This window comes from Lepisosteus platostomus, chromosome 11 (assembly GCF_059453375.1).
Source record: "Lepisosteus platostomus isolate fLepPlt1 chromosome 11, fLepPlt1.hap1, whole genome shotgun sequence".
Taxonomy (NCBI): Eukaryota; Metazoa; Chordata; class Actinopteri; order Semionotiformes; family Lepisosteidae; genus Lepisosteus; species Lepisosteus platostomus.
In genome coordinates this window covers 643446-665303 of record NC_142621.1, presented here as the reverse complement: position 1 = coordinate 665303, position 21858 = coordinate 643446, and the positions used below count along the sequence as shown (strand labels likewise).

The 21858-nt window shown below is 42.5% G+C and overlaps 2 protein-coding genes across 2 annotated transcripts; both read right to left on the bottom strand.

The window, feature by feature from the left end:
• Nucleotides 1–574: 574 nt before the first annotated feature.
• Nucleotides 575–12329, bottom strand: LOC148651693 (calcium-activated chloride channel regulator 4A-like). Its single transcript, XM_088597675.1, has 14 exons — nt 12136–12329; nt 10529–10669; nt 9890–10034; nt 9398–9506; nt 9142–9313; nt 8411–8629; nt 7189–7416; nt 6388–6559; nt 4811–4917; nt 4494–4715; nt 4006–4276; nt 3626–3793; nt 2461–2694; nt 575–1799 (listed from the first exon to the last, which is right to left on the bottom strand). Exons 1-14 carry the CDS (start codon nt 12283–12285, stop codon nt 1372–1374), a joined length of 2766 nt encoding a protein of 921 aa, XP_088453801.1. The 5' UTR covers nt 12286–12329; the 3' UTR covers nt 575–1371.
• Nucleotides 12330–15786: 3457 nt separating this feature from the next.
• On the bottom strand, nt 15787–21729 carry LOC148651692 (E3 ubiquitin-protein ligase TRIM39-like). The gene is made up of 6 exons (XM_088597664.1): nt 20940–21729; nt 19543–19638; nt 19102–19335; nt 18787–18806; nt 18411–18538; nt 15787–17780 (listed from the first exon to the last, which is right to left on the bottom strand). The coding sequence occupies exons 1-6, from the start codon at nt 21594–21596 to the stop codon at nt 17224–17226; spliced, it is 1692 nt and encodes a 563-aa protein (XP_088453790.1). The 5' UTR covers nt 21597–21729; the 3' UTR covers nt 15787–17223.
• Between the last annotated feature and the right edge of the window lie 129 nt (nt 21730–21858).

Below are 21858 nucleotides of genomic sequence, written 5' to 3'. Positions count from 1 at the left end.
AGGCGTACAGTACGCAGTCACACAGAGACGTTGTTCACTCAGCCAAAGGACTGATGGGCAGAAAAGCCAAAATAGTTGAATTATGTGGAATACACTACAGCAATCCAGTAAACATGGCTAAATATGCAAGAAAAAGAAAACAAACTATATATACAAAATGGGAAACACTGAGCTTGAAGGGGCTATTCATGAAAGAGACTTTTGCGTCAAGACCACTATGTATTTTAGACTATATGCGGAAGCAATTTAAAAAAATAAAAACGTTTGATTTTTCACGATTCAGAGGACACAAGTGGATACTAAAACTGAGAGCAGCAGACACTTCTTGAAGGAAAGGCTTATGGGAGTAAGAAGCTACCCAGCCATGGTGTTAGTTCACTGGCGTCTACTTGGATTAATTAACTACTAGCATAGGGGCTAATAGCTTTCTTATCTTCTAATTGGATTATTAACTTCTGACTATGCTCTCTCCTACCTTTCTTTCTCCTATCTATCTTGTTTGAGTATCTGTATTCTGATCAATATGCCTAAAATTGAGAGATGTAAAGGACCCATTATCAAAGCAACACCCTGAGATATTTACAAGGTTTTATCAGTTCAGTTCAAGCATTATTACGGTACAGCCCAATTCAACAACACAGCAAGGACAGACAAACTTTACAAACAAAGAAGACAGTTATTTATGCTGTTTCAGAGTGAGTGAGATTGCAGCGGGGATGAAAGATTTTCTGAATCTGTTGCCTCTACACCTGGAGACACAGATGGAAGTAGTGTAAATGTAGATTTTGCAATCTTGCGCAGTATATTAATTCATGTATAATTATTTGTATATTCATTATATTTATCACCATAATATTTTTGCACTGTTCCCCGAATTACTTTTGCACTGTTTTTGTCCTGTTGTATACTTTTTTTCTGTTAGTGTATTTGCACAGTTTTTTATTACACTGTTATTGTTATTGTTTTACTGTCTATTGTCTTGTCTTCTGTTCTATTATATACTGCACCTGAGAGACTAATAAGAAATACTTTTCACTATATTATGCACCCGTGTAAGTATAATGACAAATAAAGTTGAATTGAATTGAATATAATTCATTGTATATTTTATTTGTGTGGCCATATTTGTATTGCCATTACTATATAGCCCAGTAGAAACTGCTGAATCAGTTTGATCTGAAATTATAGCAATAGGATAGTTTCAAGCTACTTTTCTGAGCTTGAACATAATTGTGTGCAGTTTAGAACTGCGAGTGTAAAGCAACATACTTCTATAATGACTTCAGTTGTGAAAATAGCACTTCCTTGGTTTATTATATAGTGAAAAAGCCATCATTTCCATTGCTCGAATGGCTGCTGCCGCCGATGGGGTCAGGCAGAGGTTGTTCGCTTGCGTTTCTTCACACACATCACTGTAGTGGCAACAATGCAGGCCGCTGCCACCACCCCTGTGACCGACAGAACAAGCACAGTTATGTTCACACTGCTGGGGGGGCCAGGCTCAGGCCCGGTGGGGGGGCCAGGCTCAGGCCCGGTGGGGGGGTCGGGCCCAGGCACAATCAGAGCTGCCTGGGCAATATTAGACACCTCTGAGGTGAGGTTTTCGTGGTCTTCACTCCGTGCAGCAAAGTAGAGGATGGTTCCGTTCTGCAGGGGAATGGACTCGGGAGAGAACGAATACTCCTCCATGGAGCCAGCTTCTTTCGGCAAGGAGAGAGAGACGTTTACAAGTTGGGCGTCGCTGAAATTCTTTCGGAGCAACTCAAAATCTGGGCTCATCCGAATCTCATAGGATTTTGCTGAAAAACAGATCAGAAAATGACAGCTTAGTTTCACATGTACATTCTTGAAATAACTTAATTTGCCTTCTTCTAATGCCTTATTCAATACTGTGGAGTTCACAGTTTCCTTTATAACCTGGCAGTTGACTTCCCATGTGTCGTGTTAAAAGTCTAAAGACCGCCCTCAGGAAATATTTAAGCAACAGATTAAATGTCGGTCACTGCTTTCACGTCTCAAGTGGCCAATGTTCAGGGCCAAGGAGTGACAGGTGTCATTGGGGAGGGGCGGGTGAGGAAGCACTGGGGTTCAGTCAGAAGGGAAACATCACGCCCCTTCATGTCACGGATATCAGAAGGGCATGCTGTGGAATGGCCAGGAGAGCAATAAAGACATTATGTATAGTGGTAAAAGGGGAAAAACGGGGGTTAGCCAGGGCTCAGGAGGTCAGTCGGGTAGAAACTTATGCCGTCAGGCCGCGGAGCAGACGACTTGGTGCTGAGACAGAAATACAAGTCCCACACAAAGACACACCGGAAGGACAAGCAAAGCACAGGGAACTAGGAACAGGACAGAGAAGGACCGCCCTCTAGATGTAGAGGGCATGACACTTCATTCTAAATCGTTTCGTTTTAGTCAGTCAGTCCCATGGACAAAAGTCGGAGTCCGAGTTTTCCATACCCGTTCCCTGGTCGTAGTCCTCTCCAGGAGCAGTCCATGTCAGGAGCACCCCCTGCGCCTCGATCCTGGCGCTGAGGTCGGTGATTGTGCAGGGGGGGAACCTTGGAGGGGGGGCTCCAGGATCCATGTCGACAGTGAAGGCCCCCCCCGAGGCCGTCCTGCTGAAGCTGCCCACCCGCGCCTGCAGGTCCTCCTCACTCCCGGGGGGCTTCTGGGGGTTCAGCTGCAGCTGGCCTGACGACAGAGGTGTTTTTTTTTATTTTTCTTATCTATCAATCCATTTTCCAGTATCTGTTTATCCAGTACAGAGCCTCGGGGGAGCCAGAGCCCAACCTGGCGAGCAGCGGACACACACACACACACACACACACACACACACACACACACACACACACACACACAGACACACACACACACACACACACACAGACACACACACACACACACTCGCCAGGGTCAGTTTCCCCAGATGCCAGTTAACCCTGTGTTAACCCTGTGAGACCTGTGTGTCTCTGGGCTGCGGGAGGGAACTGGAGCAAACCCATGTGAATGTGGGGAGAACATCCAGACTCCACACAGACAGCACTCCGGGAATTGAACCCAGGGCCCCAGTGCTGTGAGGCGGCAATGTTAACCACTGTGCCACTGCTCCCTCCCCCAGTTAAATCTTACACTGTGGTTAATGAAAGTTTACTCTTAAAAATGCTGTACTGGCTTTAAAACATTCCCAAGCAGTGTGATGCCTATGCTAATCTGTAATCCGTCCCTATAATACATAATAATAAACTTTATCTTATATAGCACCTTTAAAAGTGGCTTCTCAAAGCGCTTTACAATATGGAAAAAAAACTCACAAGGAGACAGCAGGTTGGCATAATTACAATAAGGGTTTGGAATACAGCAGGAACGTAAAGCAATTAAAAGAAAGTCCTCCTAAAGCGGAAGATTTTGAGTCATGAGTTGAAAGTGATCAGGGAAGATATCCTTAGGGATAGAATTCCGGAGTTTTGGGGCATAAAATACCTACGACCAACACAGCTGAAATCAACAGCCATTCCCTGTGTCTGGTGTGTAGTAAACTCTTCACCTCTTTGATTTTTACTCAAGAGAATCCATATTTAAAAGAACAAATTTGCTGCTGGTTTCACGGGTTACAAATATTTACCATCTTCCATGTATCCTGGTATGTACAGAGCGCGTCCATGTCTTCTCACAGAAAGCCTGGCTGTGTCCCCTCGACCCTGGACTCTGACTTTCAAGTTGAAAGTCCCACTCTTTCTTACATTGGTGAAATATTTGGTATAGATGCCATCATGTCTGAAAACATCAGCACCTGAAAGGCAAAACATCACTTACGTGTAGGGGAACTGGGGTCATTAAGGGTCAGCTCAGTCCTTGCTTTCCATTTCCACAATGAAGAGACACGTTGATAACAGCCCAAACTCTCCCTGCTATACAAGATGTTCCCTAAGACACCTGTCTAGGATGAATTAGATGTCAGATTAGTAATGAGTTCTCCTCCCTTCTTGTTCAGATCTTCAATACCTGCTCCATTGTCCAGAAGTTGCAGCTCCTCTTTGGGCCCATTGTTTGACTCAATGGTGGCGACGACATCAGCTAGTATCACAGGAAGATCCCCCTGCCTCACTTCTGCAAACACCAGCATGGGTCGGCTTCCATTGCTGACCTCCTGGTTCATGTGGGCTTTAACAGTCACGGGATCGACGCTGGCGCTAGCCGCGCGGCTCGTCACGGTCACGGCCAGAGCCTGCCGGCTGGACTGTGTGTTGTGAAGCCTGTAAGTCCAGTCTCCCACCTGAGGCAGCAGGGAAAGTAATATAACAGGTTCATGCTCCGGGTCAGCTAAAAACCTCTTTCAATACGGATGTGGACAGTAGAATTTCAGGTATGCGTAAGAGTATTCAGAATGATTGTGTAGAAAAAAACACAGTGAAACAAAGTAAAGAAATATGAGAAATGAGAATGAAAAAATTATAAAGATAACGATTCTCTTAATAAGAACAAAATAGTACCTCTGCAGTTCCTGGTATCTTTAATGTAGCTGTTTTTAAATCTCTGTTTTGAGAAAAGTCTGTGTTGGTATAATTGAAACCAGTGGGACTTGTAACAATGATATCAGGCACACTTGTTCCCCAGATAACTAAAAAGCTTGTGTCATTTCCAACAGTTTTATCCACAGAAACTGTTCCATTAAAAAATGAATTTCCATCAGTGTTCATTCCAGTACTCTCAAGCTATGTGGGGAAAGAGCGGATTGTTAATGTTCGTTTTAATATTCACATTTTACAGAAACACCAATTAAGTTTCAATTTATCAATAGCAGCCTTACCTGGATGGACTGCAGAGTGAGATTCCCATCTGAAGTTGTCAGAGCAGCAAATGCATCAACAAGCCCATTAGAATCCACCTTATCTGTGGCTAAAATGTATTTTCCACCTAAAATGATTAAAAATCTTGGTTGGAGGTCTTGATTTTGCATATATTTTAATGTATTCTGTGCAGAATTAATCACATGCTGAATATTTTCAGACATTTCTGGTCTAAAGTCCTTATCTCATTAGGCTTTAACATGACACCAGAAGGGACTGTTGGACCTCATTAACAGGGTGATAGGTAAAAGGTTAAGAAACAAGGTTAATTAGGATAATTAAGCCAGGGATCAAAGATGCCATATCTACAGGAGGTGTTAAGCATGTCTCACACTGAGCTGAGATGCAGATAGTGTGTGTTCCAGATGTGTGGCTCATGCCATCTTCTGAAGAATCCAGATGTACAGAAACTCTTCAGTTCAGAAGCAGCCTTCAGGAGGGTTTAGTTGAAAGTTGAAAAGCAAGGTGATGTTGGACTGATTTGCTACAGAAATTGGTCTCTTGTGTCGGTTGTGTGTTTCTTTGAATCCAGGTGGAATAATAAGATACCAGTTACCTCCTGTTTTCAAACATGGAGGAGTGTGTCTCTCTCTGGAATATCCTAACTGAAGCAATTGTGGCCACAAAAACAGAAAAGCTGCATGTAGAGGTGGTGTCTCTCTAGAATATCCCAGTATTGATTTGGGACAAAAAGCACAATGAAATCACATTTTATTTTTCAGTTTGGAGAGAAGCAATGGTTGTCATCCACCTAGAAATGACTTAACAGCTCTACTCCAAAGCCTTAGTATGGCTTTTATTACGAAGTAGTTTAGAATGAGCCTTCCCTGTGTGTTTTATGTCACCCTGTCCTTGTAGGACCTTGTGTCTTCTGGTGTCTGTTCCAGATCAGGTCTTCATTCTATCTGTGACTGAACATTTAATTCAACCAATTTCTTTTTTTAACTCTTTTCTGTCCTTGGGACTTTAAGAAATAATCTGTTTTAATTTAAATAAATGTAACATATTTAACATATATATATATACTGTACTGTATATATAAAAGAAGTTAATTCAACACTGAAAAGGAAAAAGAAGAAAAAATATTTTGGCTTCAGGTCTGTGTGTCCCTACACCCACCTTAAACAGTTACAGTATTTGTTTAACTTAGTTAAGACTTGCTCCTCTCACCTAGGTTTTTAAAAGAGTACTAATGGTTTATGATGTACAGAAACATGGGACAATCACCACTCCTCCAGGTCACTTAAGTAATAAAGATACAGGAGAGGAGCTCTGAAATCCAGCCCGTGGCATGGGGTTCATGCTCATTTCCAACTATGTGACAACTAAATACATTTTAAAAACAAGTCAATTAAAGGGGCAGTAAGCATGCTTGAAGAAGAGTTCAGATGGCAGGAAACCCAGAAAACACAGGGTCTCCCAGGACCAGAATGATGAAACTGCTTCATGAATTGTTTGACAGAGAGTTAGAGTCCCAGTAGCTCCTTTGCTACTGTCGTGCTCCTTGTATAGTTGCTTCATTTTTGCTGGACTTTACCTGTCATGTTTACCATTATTTCAACTCTTTTATCAGCACTCGGTCCCAGGGCAATTCCATGAACTATAGCTCCACTGTTGCCGACTTGATCAAGACAATCCACTGGCGATTCTCCATCAGACAATAACACAATCTCATCACCAAATGTACTGCTGTCATCTTCTCTGAGTACCTGGTAAACAGTGCAGAGGACAGATGTATAATATAAATAACATAAATAACTCCTGGTTGCATCGAGAGTGCTCCTAACTGATGAGAACGCTTGCAGAATTGAAAAAAGACAGATCCAGGAAAACACACTTTTGAATTGGACTCGAAACAGTTCTATTCATTTATTAACCAATTATCAGGAACTTTTTAAAGTTTTAGTTTTTTCAGGTTTTATTTAGCTCTTAATATTATTAAAAGTAGAAAGAAAAACAAATAGGGATATCTATTTTGCAGCAGTGTTCTTGGCATTGTTGAAAATGCTGTAATTGTGGTCCTAAATGTGTGACAATCTTGGGCTTTTCTTTAGATGGGTGGGCAAAAAACATAGCACACAGGAGCCCAGCTTTTAAAATAAGCTTTTTATATCTCCTTTTCTTTCCTGAAGGTTATAATGCTGAGAGTCAGACTGCTCAGAAAGCCAGACTGACTTGACACACGTACTACCTCTCCCCAAGGACGTGAGCATTGCTATTATCCACATTTTATTATTTACCACTATCAGATCAGATGATGTGGATCTTCTATATACAGTATGGTATAATGCAATGCTGTTATTAATTTTGAGTAATTGCTGTTACAAATTCTGCTTACCTGAAAGCCGGAGTCAAGCCCTCTACAGATATCCGTCCCTCCACCAGCTGTGTTGGGCAAGGCTGTAACCAGCTCCTCCCTTGAAGTCTTGTCATGAACCAGAGTTAACGATTTGACTATTGTCCCACTAGAAGTGAAGGTAACTATCCCAACCATCGACTGGTCTTCAATAATCTCCCGCAGGAAGAGAGTTGCTGCCTGGCGCAGTCGGGTCAGTCTGTCATAGTCCTTTGAAACACAATGAGAGCATTAAATGGATGACAATTCAACAACCACAAGTATCGTTTCAGCATAACTGACATTCTCTAAGCAAAGAATTTATGAAAAATAACACATTTTATTTCAAGAACATAAAAGACATGTATAAAGTAATGAAACAGTAAATTACCGAAAACAAAATCAGGAAACCTGGGTTGCTTCATTCGGGTAACCCTGATGACAGACCCAGGAGGGCAGGACACCAACCCTGGGCTTTGCACAAACTGTTCATTTGTTATAATTAATGAACCATTAATTAAGCTCATTGCCTAGACAGGGGGAACCACTGGGCTGGGTTTTCCTCACCTCTGTGCCAAGTGCTCACTTGCTGCTATATTGTTAACTGCAATACAGATCAGTAAAACACTCTGTGGCGAACTGTTGTGAAGGGCGCTATAGCAGAATAAAAAGAGTGATTGACAAGCGAGGGAAATTTATCAATTAATTGTGGCCTATATCCTTGTATATTCTTCAGTGTTCTCAGGGCATTGATATATACTTCAGCTGGATAGATCACCATTGAACAGTAACATAAATAAATATTCAATAAACTAATCTATTTTATGTCTAACTTTGAGATTCTCCCGATGTCAAACAGCTTCACTGTTCGGCTGCTTTCACTGTCTCAGCCACTTACCGTTTGACTGTGCATGAGATCCACAGGACTCACAGGAGAGCTGGAGCTGACTGGAGAGGCATTTCTCACTAGCGTCACTAATCTCACAAACACCACTAGGCCAAACGTGTCCAGCAAGCCTGTGCCTGCCAAAGATACAGTGTGCAGCGCTGCCTAGAAAAGCTTAATCCACCTAATCACACAGCATCTGGAGACAGTGAAGCGCGGGCATGTCTTGTGAAAGACACTACTTCACTTATCAACACTTACTTTTGACCACATACGCTCTACCTGTCAAACAAGTAAGTGCAGAGTCAGAGGTGTCACAAAAACACCCTGCAGACTTACACCCATGCTGCCAGACACATCCAGCACGAGGCAGACGACTCTCCTGCCCTTCTGCAGCAGAGTGAACTGGGGTGGCGGCGGATCCGCTGTCATGGGCGCGGTCCGGTCGAAGTCCGGCGCAGAGCCGATCACACTCCACACACTCCTGTAGTTGCACATCCTGTTCTGCATGTTCGGAGCCTCCTGGTTATGGCTCTTGTCATTACAGAATTCCGTGATCTAGGAAATGGAAAGAAGTGTTCTACTTTGTGGGAATCATTAAGGAACTTTCCTATTTTTTGTTCTTATGTTCTTGAGCTTGTCTTCTTTTGCCTTACATCACTTTTTTGTAAATATTACCATCTTTAGAACCTTCTGACCTCAGGCAGATACAGTACCTCTGTATTTTCCTGACTTAACTACATTCAAGCTTAAGATGAATTTGTATAAGAACCACTGTTTGAGCAGCAGGTCATCAGTATCTGGAATTTATTTTTGTCAGAAAACATGGAGCACATTCTGCCATGCAACACAAAGCAGTTTTGGAAGAAGAATATTAACAGATCTGACTCAAAACTCAAGGTCAGCAACCTGTTTCTAGACATTGCTGCCATGATATCCTACAAATGTAAATTATATTTCAATCATTAATAATAAACAAATAATCACACAGGTATATTTGAAAGTTATGTTTTTTCCGGCTTGTTATATGATATAAATGACAATCTTAACATTTAGAAAAGAAGTCATACCGCAGGCAGGCTCTGGAGATACATTATGGACACGGACGTTTTTTGGGTCTTGTCTGGGAAAAACTGGCAGTTGGCACTGGGCAGTCCAGTAATCTGGTCCTTGGAACACCTCTGTAGAGAACTGTCAGAACTGGATGGGACACCTAAGCTGCCTGTGAGATCTTTGGAACACCTGGAAAATTAGAAGAGAAGAAATCATTTAGACTTCAGGAATAATTGTCTACAAAGGTGATTTTGTGTCTCCGCGTCGGAGTACCTGGTTGCTTCCACCTGCTGGCTGCTGGAGATGTAAAAGGGTGTGTCCTCGTTGTATTCATCATAGACACCCCAGCGCAGGTGTGCCCACTCGTGCACAAACACTCTGCCTAGAATGGTGGACATAGAGCAGGAATAAAGATATGTATTGATGATATGATATATAAATTATATGTGTTGAAAAGCATTTTGCTGATTCCTCATGATTTCCAGATTTAAAAGACATTGACTATGACTATGACTATGCAATAATGCATGAACACACAAGAAATCTGAAGAAGGCATAATTTTCAGCTGGTACTTCTGGCCTGTTACACGTTAAGGAGTGTCTCATTTGCTCCACAGCAGGAAAGAAGTGGTACAAGCATCTTGTCTTGAAGTCTCATGCACCCATGGACTTGGCACAATACGGTCAAGCAGATTTTTAACAAACCCTCAGAGTGCACACAAAATACCAGGGTTTTCAGCAGAAGTCCTGTAGCTCACTCCTCACCTCGGGGTCCGTAAGCATTCAAGAGAGAGTCGTTCAGCAAGAAGCTGGGTGTCAGATGGATGTATTTTCCTGGTTTTCCACACTCATCGTACTGCAGTGTGTAAGGATCGTCTCCATACGACATGTCTTTAATAACTACGTTTGCCTTCAAAATGTAATAATCAACATCAAAAATGAACTGATGAACTGATGATCGGGGAAAGCTTTGTATTGTACAAGTTTAAAAAAATCAATCCTTATATTATTATCTAAATTCTTACAGAAAACATTCAGATATTTTCTTTTCTAACAGAACAATTAATAAAAGTAGACATGCTTTTTATCAGATTGTTCAAATTTGAAACTGTCCTTATTATTTAAATCTACATCAGAAGGGGACAGAGTGAATTATTACTCAGTTGTGCAACAGAACAATCTTTAAGACTGATAAAGAAAAGCTGTGCTGCTGTTTGGTGTACAAAGTGAATTTCCCCCCAAAATATTTACAGTACCTCCATAAATGTGACAGTTTCTTTACAGCACTGCAAGCTGAAATAATTGTAATGCGAGGACTGCATATTAAAGTTAAGAGAGTGATGGTACACAGGTTAATAACCTTAATTTGACATGTCTAACAGCTACAGGAGATTTGGAGTTTACATTTTCATATGATTCTGTTTTTCCTCTTGTATAGCTCGGCTGTGGTGCCCAGTTAGGGGGGACGAGTATTTTCACATCCTTGAAGTAGAACATTTTCTGAGTAGCAGTGACGAGGTATGCTGAGGAGCTATTGATCATATCCTGTTAACAACAAGCAGGAAAGGACAAAAACTTTGTGACTCATTGAGATCCCACACTGTGAAATTCTACTCTTGCTCGACAGGTAAAATGCAATTTAATTGACACACAATCTTTATTCTCTTCAATGTGTTTCTGTCATAGTATACAACAGTAATAGTGATGAAGGAATGAAGTGTGACACCAATTAATACATTTCGTGTACAGTATTAGAATCAAATATTCAGCAATCATGAAGTGTCCTTTAAATCTTCTATAAATGAAGAGGTTAAAGGCTTTTTTGAATGGTGTGAAAGAAAACAACACTAACTTGTAAATTGAATTCTTTGGAGGATAAGAGGAAATACAAACTTATTACTGTCAAAAAATTGGGAGTTGGACTGAATTACAAAATTCTGTTTGGAATATGGATTAAATTCTAAATAAGATTCAAATATTTTTACTAGGGGTTAAATTTGCTTTACTTTTTTCAGATACATTTGTTGTTGAGGAGTAGAAAATATACAAGTTGATAGCAAACATTTTGCTTGATTATCTCAAGAATTTCAGAGGAGTCGATAATCAAAGTTGGTTTTAACAAACTGTATGGAATATGTACACAGTATTACATTTTGTCCTGTCCTTTGTATTCAAATGAATTCTGACACATTTATGTCACATTCTTCATCTGTATTCAGTTTGGCATATTCAACACTGAGACTCCTTAGCTGGTTTCCCTTCCAATCCCAGTCCTTGAAATTAATTTCTACTGACCTGGGACAAGATCTTTCTGGTACAAGAAACCAGCCTTCAAGGACCTGGCTTGGCATCTTGTTGGTCCGTGGTCGAAAGGTCTTATGTTACATAAATATTATATGAATTAAACTGTAAGAAGTTCTTCTTTGCGAGTGTTCTGCTTTCAGTCTGAAATGTTCACACTGTTTTCTAAAAGGAGCGCTAGCTCAACATCACCTGTGCCACTCCAACATCGGCTGGTCGGATCAGCTGTTGAAAATAAGCCTTGTGGGTTTGAAGGCTATGTCCCTTCTCTGTCACTGACATTCAATCAATTAAAGAAAATTGTACTTTAGAAACCCCAGATTATAGAATTTATATATTCTAGTCCTCCATTATATTTTGTGTCATAGCCTGAATACATTTGATTGTCTTTTCTTAAAGCTATCATACAGTAGATCCACTACACAAATGTATTAGTCCAAACACCTCCTACGTAGGGTGAAATATTTTCAAATAAGCTATTGAGAGATTACTACTGTACATAAGACATTATTCAAAAAACAGCTTGATCTTGTCCCAAAAATAATATCCGCATATCTTCATTAAAGTTAAAACTAATAAGAACTTAAATTAAAATTTTCCATTTTGTGTGTGGTTTTCTTTTCGTTTTTCTGTTGGTGTCATCTGATATAAAGCCATTCCTTTGTTTAGTTGACTAAGGGAAGGAGCAGCGTGGAAACCGATGACGTTACCTTGATGTTCTGGATGAGCTGGGGGTTTTCAGGCACAGCTGGGTTGATGGCAACCAGTATGTTAGTGAATCCATTCCCATCCAGCTCAATCATGCAGGCTCCTCCTGAGAGAGAAGAGAGGAGTAGAAACAGCACTGCTCCTCGGTCCATGGCTCAGCCCTCCCAGCCAGTTGCAGCAGATGGAGAACAAGGTCTTATTTGTAACCTGCTTAATCGGACATCATAAAATCACATGATCACATAAATGTGACGTTATCACATAACCCATAAATGTTAAAAGTTAATCTGAATAATGTTTTTGCCTTGTCTCAGCTAAAGTGGACCAATCAGGAAGTTATTACACAGTTGACACAAGTTTTATTCCCTGGATTCTCAATGTTTAGCTTTAACATGAATATGAAGGGATTTCTGTTTTTTTTCTTTAGGTCAGTGTATGCCATCTGTTATATTCTTATATTGTTATACTTTGTATGAGAACATCATGAGATAGATGAGAATCAAACAATTGAATTTTTGTAATCACATTGTTGAGATGTATTTGAAAGTACCTTTATTTTCGAATTTCCTTGAGCCATACAAGTACCTTATACCTAACTTAAAGCACAAAAACATAATTCCTGTGGCTCTAATGGCAAGGAACAATGCTAGACCCTACCCTACAAACTGTCCATTTCCAATTTTTTTACAATAGTGTAGAACAGAGCTATAGAGTAGCAAATAGAGATCTGTTGATAGTGGTCATAGACCTGAGAGAATTCTGAAACAAGATCACTTTATGTAATACAAAGTCACAGGAGAGCCAGGCAAGCCACTGGTGCAGGGTGGAGTCCAGCGTGGACAGAAGACTTGCCCATCTCAGGGCACACAGACAAACACAGACACACACACACTCACACCAGGCCCAGTGAACCTACCAGTATGTCTTTGAACCGTGGGAGGAAACCGGCGTTGAGCAATGCACCATCGTGCTGCCCTTAAATGGAAACAGAAAGCTCTGAAGTAAAGGTTTCAGATTCAGGTGAGTTTCTTGTTTGAGATTGCTGACCATGCTGTCCACTTCTGCCAAAGCAATGGCTGTTCGAACACATTAATACACTCGCTCTCACACCCCACTCAGTATTGATGGAACGGAAGTGGAAACAGTCACCAGCTTTAGGTTTTTGGGAATTCACATCTCTAAAGATCTAACCTGAACTGTGAACACTGACTCTATCATGAAGAAGGCTCAGCAGCGCCTTTATTTCTTGAGGTGCCTCAAGCGATGGGGGATGCCAATACATGTGTTGGTGAACTTCTACCGCTGCACCATCGAGAGCATCCTCACCAACGGGATCACCTTGTGCTATGGCAACACCTCTTCGCGAGAAAGAAAGACACTGCAGAGAATGGTCAATATGGCCCAGAAGATCATCGGCTGCGGTCTCACTGAGATTAAACAGCTTTATGAGGACCGCTGCCGTGGTAGAATTCTGGCCATCACAGAGGACAGTCACCACCCCGGGCATGAGTTCTTCACCCCACTGCCCTCAGGCAAGAGATATAAGAGCATACGGACACTTACCACTAGATTCTTCAATAGCTTCTATCCACAAGCAGTGAGATTGGCGAACACATTTAGCCATCCCCCTCAGACCACACCTACACCATCACCATCTGCCTCTTTATGATTTCTTATCTATTGCACATCTCCAGTCATTGTTTACACGTCTGTATTGTTTACATTCAAACTGTCTACATGTTTACTTGCACATTGTCTACTGTTTGTTTGTACATTGTCTTGATGCACTGTTTGCACTTTGTTTGTTTTTTACACTTGTTTTTAAAATCGAGAGACTTTCTGTAAGTAAGAATTCCATTGTACCAGTACCGGTTACATATGGCAATAAAGTTCAAGTTCAAGTTCTTTCAGAAGCAGCTCAGCGTCAGGAAAACATCATCGGTATAACCAAGACTGTGCACAACTTCTCTGGCTCATAGACTATGAAGAGAACTAACAAAAACATTACTTTAAACTTTATATAATTTACTGTAACACTCAATACACAGATTTCTCCGAGGTTCTCATGACAGATGAAACTTTTGTGGTGTCTGACAGCATAATGGGGAACTGAATTGCAGGAAAATTACAGTATCACCAGTTGCTTTCCCCTGAGTGCTTTATCAGAAGTGTTTATCAGATTCGCTTCAAACCTGTGATTCATTAATCATGGAGATCCTTGAACAGCCTTTCTTCCACAATTTATGTACTGAATGGCTGTTTTACGCACTATGTGCTCAACAACAATCTTGTGAACACAAGCCAGTAGACTTCTTATCCCAGAGGTTATAATTGAATTTAATAAGTCACTAAGACATTTTTGTACTTATGGCACCTTTGAATTACTCATAAACACCACATCAACTTAAACAGTTAAGACCTAAGTAACATGACAAGTTGGCTCTTTAAATAGATTTCACAAGGGACAACAACACCCAAGGACTGAATGCTTGGTTAATGGTCAGCCTCCCGACTCTGAACCCCAGTCAGACTAGGTTGATCAAGGGGCAGCAGCAAGGTGGAGATAAGGTGGAGGAGGGACGCTTGAGATGAATGTGAAGGGAGGTGTTTGAGTTCAGTACAGTATATGCATCTAATTTCATAATGGTGGCATACAGGTACAGCTGTACAAGATTGACTTCTTGTTGTTATCCCTTTCGAACTTCAGTTAAATAATTTCCATTTAACCCTCCAAGATTTGTCTAAAACCAAATCTAGCAAAAACTCCAGTCTGGGTGACTAGGGTGAATAATGTAATGAAAATTGTGGTGGTGTAAAAATGTATTTCATCACTTTATTGAGAGACTTGCTGGACTGATTAGAGCTGCTCTGTCACATTTACTGGTAATACCTGGCCATTTTTTCACAGCACATCTCTTCCCCATAGTGCTGGGAACTTTACTGAACATCTTCCTGTGCCCGACATATGTTCAGGAACACTGTTTAAAAGTTTGTGTAGCGAATGTATACAAAGATTTTTAGATTTTTGGCTCCATTGCCAAAATAGTCCAGCAGCTTTCTGACTCTTTAAAAGAAGAGCAACATTTTTCCATTTCTAAACTCTTAGCTTTTTCAATGCCAAGATCAAATTAAAAGCTTATTGTGTTTAGGAAAGCACTTTATAAGCCAAGGCTTTTACCTTGATTAGGGGAATCTTTTTCGGGAATTAATATAATTAACATGTAGCTTTTGTGAATCTCTCCTGATCTGTAATATTACCTTATACATAAAATATTATTAAAATATTAAAAATCCTCAAAAATCAAAGTGGATCCCATTATCCCACAATCCTGTGTAATAAAGACAAACATCCTACGTTCAGTCCTGAAGCTTCTTGTAGCTCAGCACTATCCATATTTCAATGTGCATTTTTGATGACATGCATGTCACACTTAAAATGGACACACTCAGAATGTGATCTGCTAAGTGAATTTCCACATTAACTATGAGGAATGAACCAGGGAGGCAGCTCCAACACTGAAGCTGGGGGATGGAGAGGTGTGAGCAAAGATGCACACAGAGCTGTGGGCAGTGGGTGTTTAGATATTAGAGTGGAAGTGCAGAATTATAACTGGAGTTCCTGAACTTCTGTTAATGAACACCATTAGGCAATGTGAAAAACAAGAAGAAATAACATTTATTCAGCCAATGTTTTTCACCATGAGCCTAGGGGAATTTTTCAGGTAAAATTCAAAGGAAATGCTTGTGAAACATTTTATTGCATCTGAAAAATTCAACTTCAGAAACGGGCAGTAAACATTGCCAAACATTGCTAAACCAGAGTGGAGAACAACTGTATATAACATTTTAACACTATGGCAGAAACCCAAGTAAAAGATGGCAAACAAAGTGAGCTGAGAGGCTTTGGTGAGCTCAAAAGCACATGGCACTCCATAACTCAGGCCAGAGGAGATGGGAGCAATTTGTACCATAGCTTTTTATCCAAACAAAAATCTCTGCACATTGTTGTACTGTAAACGTGTAAAACAATAAATATACTTCCAAAGTTCTAAAGTGCTAAGCAATTATTTCACATTTTCAAACATTTCTATCAGTTTTCATTATCTGTGCTCATTATCCCACAGTCATGTTAAGGCAAAGTCCACACCACAGGATCTGACCAGAGGTCATCACTGTGTCTTGTAGCATTAAGTGAACTAGAGAGCTTGTGACTAAGGACATTGATCATCACAGGGAAAAGCCCTCTGCACTGCTAGTTCCTGGAGGAACTGGGGTAAAGTACGTCACTCAAGGTACTTACAGCATTTATTACTGTTGAAGTCTGGTTTTATCAAGCAAGGCAATTCAGATCATCATAGTATCTTACAAATGCCCAAGTGATGCACCACATTTTCTCTTTCAGATGGTGGAGTTTGGTGAGGGGTTGGTGGCATCTTGGTCAAACAGCAATTTTAATAAGAATCCATTACTATAATCATTTAATGCCTAGATCTGAATAACATTTGAACTCCTGAGAATTTGTACTTTAGCTTTCCAGTAGCTAAAATGCCTGACATGTGAAACCGATAACACATATGGGCTGAGATCTTATCATCAATGTTCAGTTTGTATGTAATAAATGTGTAGTTGTTGCCTCTGCCTGTGTCCACAATGCCTATGCTCACTGTCCATGCAACACTGGTTTATTTTTCTTAACAGGCTTAGTGCACTTAGAGAGAGAAAAAACATCTATTTAACACACAAACCAACAGGGTAAACAAGTGCAAAAACAGTGCAATGCATGCAATTCTAAAAATACTATCCGTAAAATAAACCAGTCATATTCTCCTCACTTGAAGAAGATTGTACTTTTCTAAATCAACAAAAAAAAGTGATCCTTAACACATCCTGACCAGCACCAGCATATTGTCCAAATAATAACAGAGAACAGGTTACCACCCTCATCTCAACAGATGAGAAACCAGGATTTTCAACTGTAATGAATAACAAATATAACAACCATATAACAATCGTGCTAATTTCTATGAGTGAACACATATATCGCCTTCCCTAAATTATACTGGAGAAGAGTGGATCTTCTCACAGATGCTCTACAGAAAGGCTGGTCTTTCCACCCTCATCTCTGCAGTAACAAACTCTGCTGCTCCTTCCAGCTGGGGGCAGAAGACAGGATACACAGGCAATTTCAGACTGCAGTAAAATGGGTACAGGCACTCGAGCGCGTGTGCGTCATAGAAGGCCAGGATCCCGCTGTCGCAGTCCAGGAACAGGCCGATCCTCTCCGGGGCCCTGCTGGCGCCGAAGGAGAAGGCCAGCCAGTCGTGCTGGGCGCAGAACTGCCGCCGGCTCCCGCTGTAAGACAGAGCCCAGGACTTGTCGTCGCTCCCCGGCCAGCAGCCTGGCGGGTCCCTCGTGATGCTCCTGTAGGTGATGCCCAGGGCCCAGGAGGGCAGGTCCCTCACGGTGACCTCCCAGTAGTGCACGCCCCGGCTGAACGCGGCCGTGGCGAGCACGCAGTAGGAGCCCCTGAAGCGCTCCGTGTTGAGCCCCTCTGTGTGCTTTTCGCGGGTGGCGCAGACGGCAGTGTAGTCCTTGCTGATCTTCAAGTGCGGGTGCGCCGTCCTCGGGTCAAGCTTTATTTCTTCAGCTAGAAAACCAAGAGGAAATTTACAAACACACAACTAAACTAAACATTTTGATATCCTTGAATTAATAAATAAAAAACAACTGTCCAGCACTAGAATCGTCCTGCAGGGGATTCTGAGCACATTGTGTGAGGCAGCAGTCAGGGAGAATTGTGTGTTTGTGTAGTTAACCCACATGTTGCTGCTCAGGGTATCTACACAATATTGTGCCCTTGAAGCACTAACTCCGTATGGTTAATCATTTAACCATATATTTAACCGTATAGTTAATCACTCCATAAATGTTCATCATTTTTAAAAAAAGGGAGGTATGAAGGCAAATGGAGCTGTTTCACAGATCATTGGAGGGATACCCAATTGTAATCTCACTTCTGCTTTCTTGCACAGAAATATCTCGCCTGCTGAGGCCCCCTCGCCTCAACGCTCCCTCCACCCCATCTTCATCCCTGCCGCTGGCTCCCTGGTTCATTCCTTGCAAGTGAGGGCAGTCTCGGCCTTACAACCAGGGCTGTCACATCCTCAGCCAGGCGGGCAGATGCCAAACACTAAAATACTAAGCGTGCTTTCTTTTATACACTCGTTGTGTTAACGGTCTCTGTCCAAGCTGCTAAAACACAGGATGGAGGAGTTACCTGCAAATGCTTTCTGTAGAGCCATGAACAGAGGTGTCTGTCTTTTTGATGCTGTGGAGGGAATGCCAACAGACTCCATTGTCTCCTGGATTTTTGAGGAACAAAATTCCCTCTGATAGAGGTCATTCCTTCAAAAGACAAACATATTATGTGTGCACCATCAGATAAATGTGCTATGGGACACCTTACATGTGAAACAGGAGAAAATTGAATTAAACCTCAAACTTCCACATAGTCCTTTCCATGCAATTTAATCTTCAGAACGCACCAGTCTTTGCAGAAGACTGAAGTTCCCGGATGGCTTCATCATTACTCTTTTATTTTAAATGCACCAGCTCAAAAATGGGTGAAAGTATTTAAAAAACAAACAACTTACCAATCAGCATTTTTCAAAAGCTGTAAGACACAACAAAACATGGTTAGGTAAGGCAAAGTTTGAGTCAAGACTTGCTTGCTGATATATGAAATAGTAATTTTACAAGGACTCTGAAACTGTAATTAACATTAAAACATGGAAATGTATTTTTATGTAATCTAATTCAGATAAATTCAGAGCATGTATATACCAATATACTGCATACTGTACGTCCCGGGGACTTCCTGCTGAAATGTGTCTGATGGTGTGTGCTGGTGCCTGATTAAGTGCTTTTTCATCGATACTGGACGTTCTCCCCAGAGACAGCAGACTTACCTTCAGGAGTGTCACAGGGTCTTGGACAACCAAGGCTTTTTCTAAAGCAGCTCCAGCCTCCTGCAGTTGTCCCTGGAACACCTTCAGCGTCTCCACTCTGTATTTTATCCTCCTGCTTTCCTGCACCATTTCCACAGAAAACCTCTTCCTCCAGGCCTCTTCCTCGATGTCGAGCAGCAGCTTGATCTTGCTCAGGAAGCCGGTGTATCCCTGCTGCTGCTTTTTAATATTCTCCTGCCCAGGGGAAGAAACAGACTGAGTAACAGATACTGTCCTCTCCGCTATGAGGTAAAATCCCATTCACGTGACAAACCATTTCCATCTTCATGCAGGAACATGAAGGAACACAATTTAAAAACAAAAGAACAGGTAAGGTAATAAAACAGCAGCAACAATAACAGATCTGAATCTGAATGTAAAAACAAAGAAAATAATTAATACCTCTGTGAGAGATGAGACTTCTTCCAGTTTTAACAGACAGGCTCCAATTTCAGACAGGCTTTCTTCGACATTTTCTAGTTTGGCTAGACATCCCTCCTAGAAATAAAGAAAAATGGAAAAATAAAGTTATTTTCCTCTTGTTGTTCAGCTCTTCTTTCTCTTTCTTCACCGCTCGTCTTGATGAAACGTGCTTGTTCCCTTCACATCATTGCAGGAGTGTTAGTTATCACTTCCTAGCAGGCAGGGCAGCTCACCAGCTGGGCCGCGATGCAGTGAAGAGCAGTTCCTGTTGCTACTTGCAAACCCTGAGCTGCACTGAGCTCTTGCCTGCAGCTGTGCACACAGGCCGTCAGCTACAGCACACAGCAGCCACACTGCCTGGGCTACCTTTAATAGGACATGCCAAACCTGTACATCATCGACTGCACACAGGCTATATCGATATCGGTGGCCTGTTTGATTTGACCCTGATCCTTTCTTCCTGGCCACACAGAGGAGGATGTCCGAATGCCCCGACACACCAAGGCGCTGTGAAGTGTGCTTGAGCTGGACATGCTGAGAGGAGTGCGTGCAGGAAGAGTGGGTCTAGAGCAGGTTCCAACTCTGGACCTCAGGGATAAATCAGCAGCAGTTTTAGGGATGAAGGGATCTCGGGGCGGAGCGGAGCGGTGTAAATTTTTCATTTGTAAAGAAATGCATAGTTTTAAAAATTAAACATTAGGTAAACCTTAGTCCTACTAACTCTGTCATGCACGAGGTGATTTAGTGCTTATGCACATCAAAGTCACGCCAGTGCGTCATGATCGTCGAAGAACAAAAACCCACATAACGCAAAAAGCATTTAACTGACATCTGTAAACTTGCTTAAAAAAAAACAAGCATGCATACAGCATGCATCGTAAAGTGATGTCTATTTTTATGCTCAGTATAAATAGACCCGTGAGTAGCTAACGGCCTTTCAAACACATTCCTGTGCAGCAGCAGACATTGTGATAACAGCGTCCCAGTGCCAGAGCTGCCTGATAAGAGTCAAGTCTCCGGAGTACCAGCGCCTCGCTGCAGGTTGCAACACAAACTCGCAGTGAACCGCAGGACCTGTCAGGACCGCACCTCGTTTAACGGGACCTCGGAAAGTTACTTGTTTTACAGAAATATTTGCGTGCAATCATGTCCAAGTTATTTAACCAAGAAACCTAACACCCTACCCCGGCTGCACTACTTTAATATACTAATCGGGGCGCCGGGAAGTACAGGAGACGCGCATCTCTAGAGAGATGCACGAAGTTATCAACCCCCAGGAGTTGCGTCTGGAGTTTAAGCAATGTGCGGCAGGTGTACGGTGTGCTCACGCCAAAATGCAAAAGCAGACGGGGCGAGTGGCGCGGCTGATCGCTTACTTTCACAACGTGCGCCGCCTCCGAGAGCTTCACCACGTCGTGCCCGCCCAGGTGCCGAGACTCCCCGGGCAGCATGCAGTAGGCGCACAGCGGGGTCCCGTCCGTCGCGCAGAACAGCTCCAGGTCCTTGCCGTGCTCCTCGCACAGCCGGCCGGTGTCCCGGGTGGGCCTCACCAGCACATGCTGGCGGAAAAACTCGTTTTCCGAGTGGGGCATGACGTGCAGGGCGCAGTAGGACTCCCCGCAGGTGACGCAGCTCCTCTCGGCCGGCGGCCGCTGCCGGCCCTTGCACACGCTGCAGGGGATGTCGCCCGGCCGGGCCACAGAGCACTTCTGCACGATGTTGCGCAGGGCCACGTTTTTCCTCAGCTCGATCGTGGCCTCGCAGGGGGCGAGGCACAGGGGGCAGGGGTAGTACGCCCTCCTCCGCTTGGCGCTGTCCGGGGGCACGGCGGCGGAGCGCCTCAGCTGCTGCACGCAGGCCTCGCAGTAGTTGTGCCCGCAGGGCAGGGTCACCGGCTCCACGAAGACGTCGCGGCACACGGCGCAGAGGAGCTCTTCCTGCAGGCTGGCCGGCTCCATGTCTCTGCCCGGTCTGTTCCGCCGCTGAGCTGCAGCAGAAGTACTTGCACGGAGCAGCCAATCAGCGAGCTCCATAAGAGCCCCCCAAAAACTGTTTCCTAGGCGACGCCGCCTTTTCGCCCAGTCCCGCTGCCTGACGTTTATTTATAGCCAACGGACTTTTTAAAGCATTTTTAACGCTTTCTTAAGAGCAGGGCATATATGTATATTGGCTCGATATTGGTTCCTTTATTATTTTGCTTATTTGTAAATGCATATTTGCTTCAGTGACGGACCAACTAAAAACAAAAGTTTAACGGAATTTTAATGAGGTGTGTTCACGCCAACCCTTATGCAT

Bases quoted from the DNA above. Each gene is read 5' to 3' on its own strand.
- LOC148651692 (XM_088597664.1), bottom strand. From the start codon at position 21,596: ATGGAGCTCGCTGATTGGCTGCTCCGTGCAAGTACTTCTGCTGCAGCT. The intron at 18,807-19,101 runs GTAAGTCTGCTG...TGTGTCTTACAG, and splicing joins ACCCTGTGACACTCCTGAAG to CTTTTGAAAAATGCTGATTG. The intron at 18,539-18,786 runs GTAAGTTGTTTG...TGTCTTTTGAAG, and splicing joins CTTTTGAAAAATGCTGATTG to GAATGACCTCTATCAGAGGG.
- LOC148651693 (XM_088597675.1), bottom strand. From the start codon at position 12,285: ATGGACCGAGGAGCAGTGCTGTTTCTACTCCTCTCTTCTCTCTCAGGA. The intron at 4,918-6,387 runs GTAAAGTCCAGC...TAATCATTTTAG, and splicing joins AATAATGGTAAACATGACAG to GTGGAAAATACATTTTAGCC. The intron at 4,277-4,493 runs GTACTATTTTGT...CTGCTGCCTCAG, and splicing joins AGATACCAGGAACTGCAGAG to GTGGGAGACTGGACTTACAG.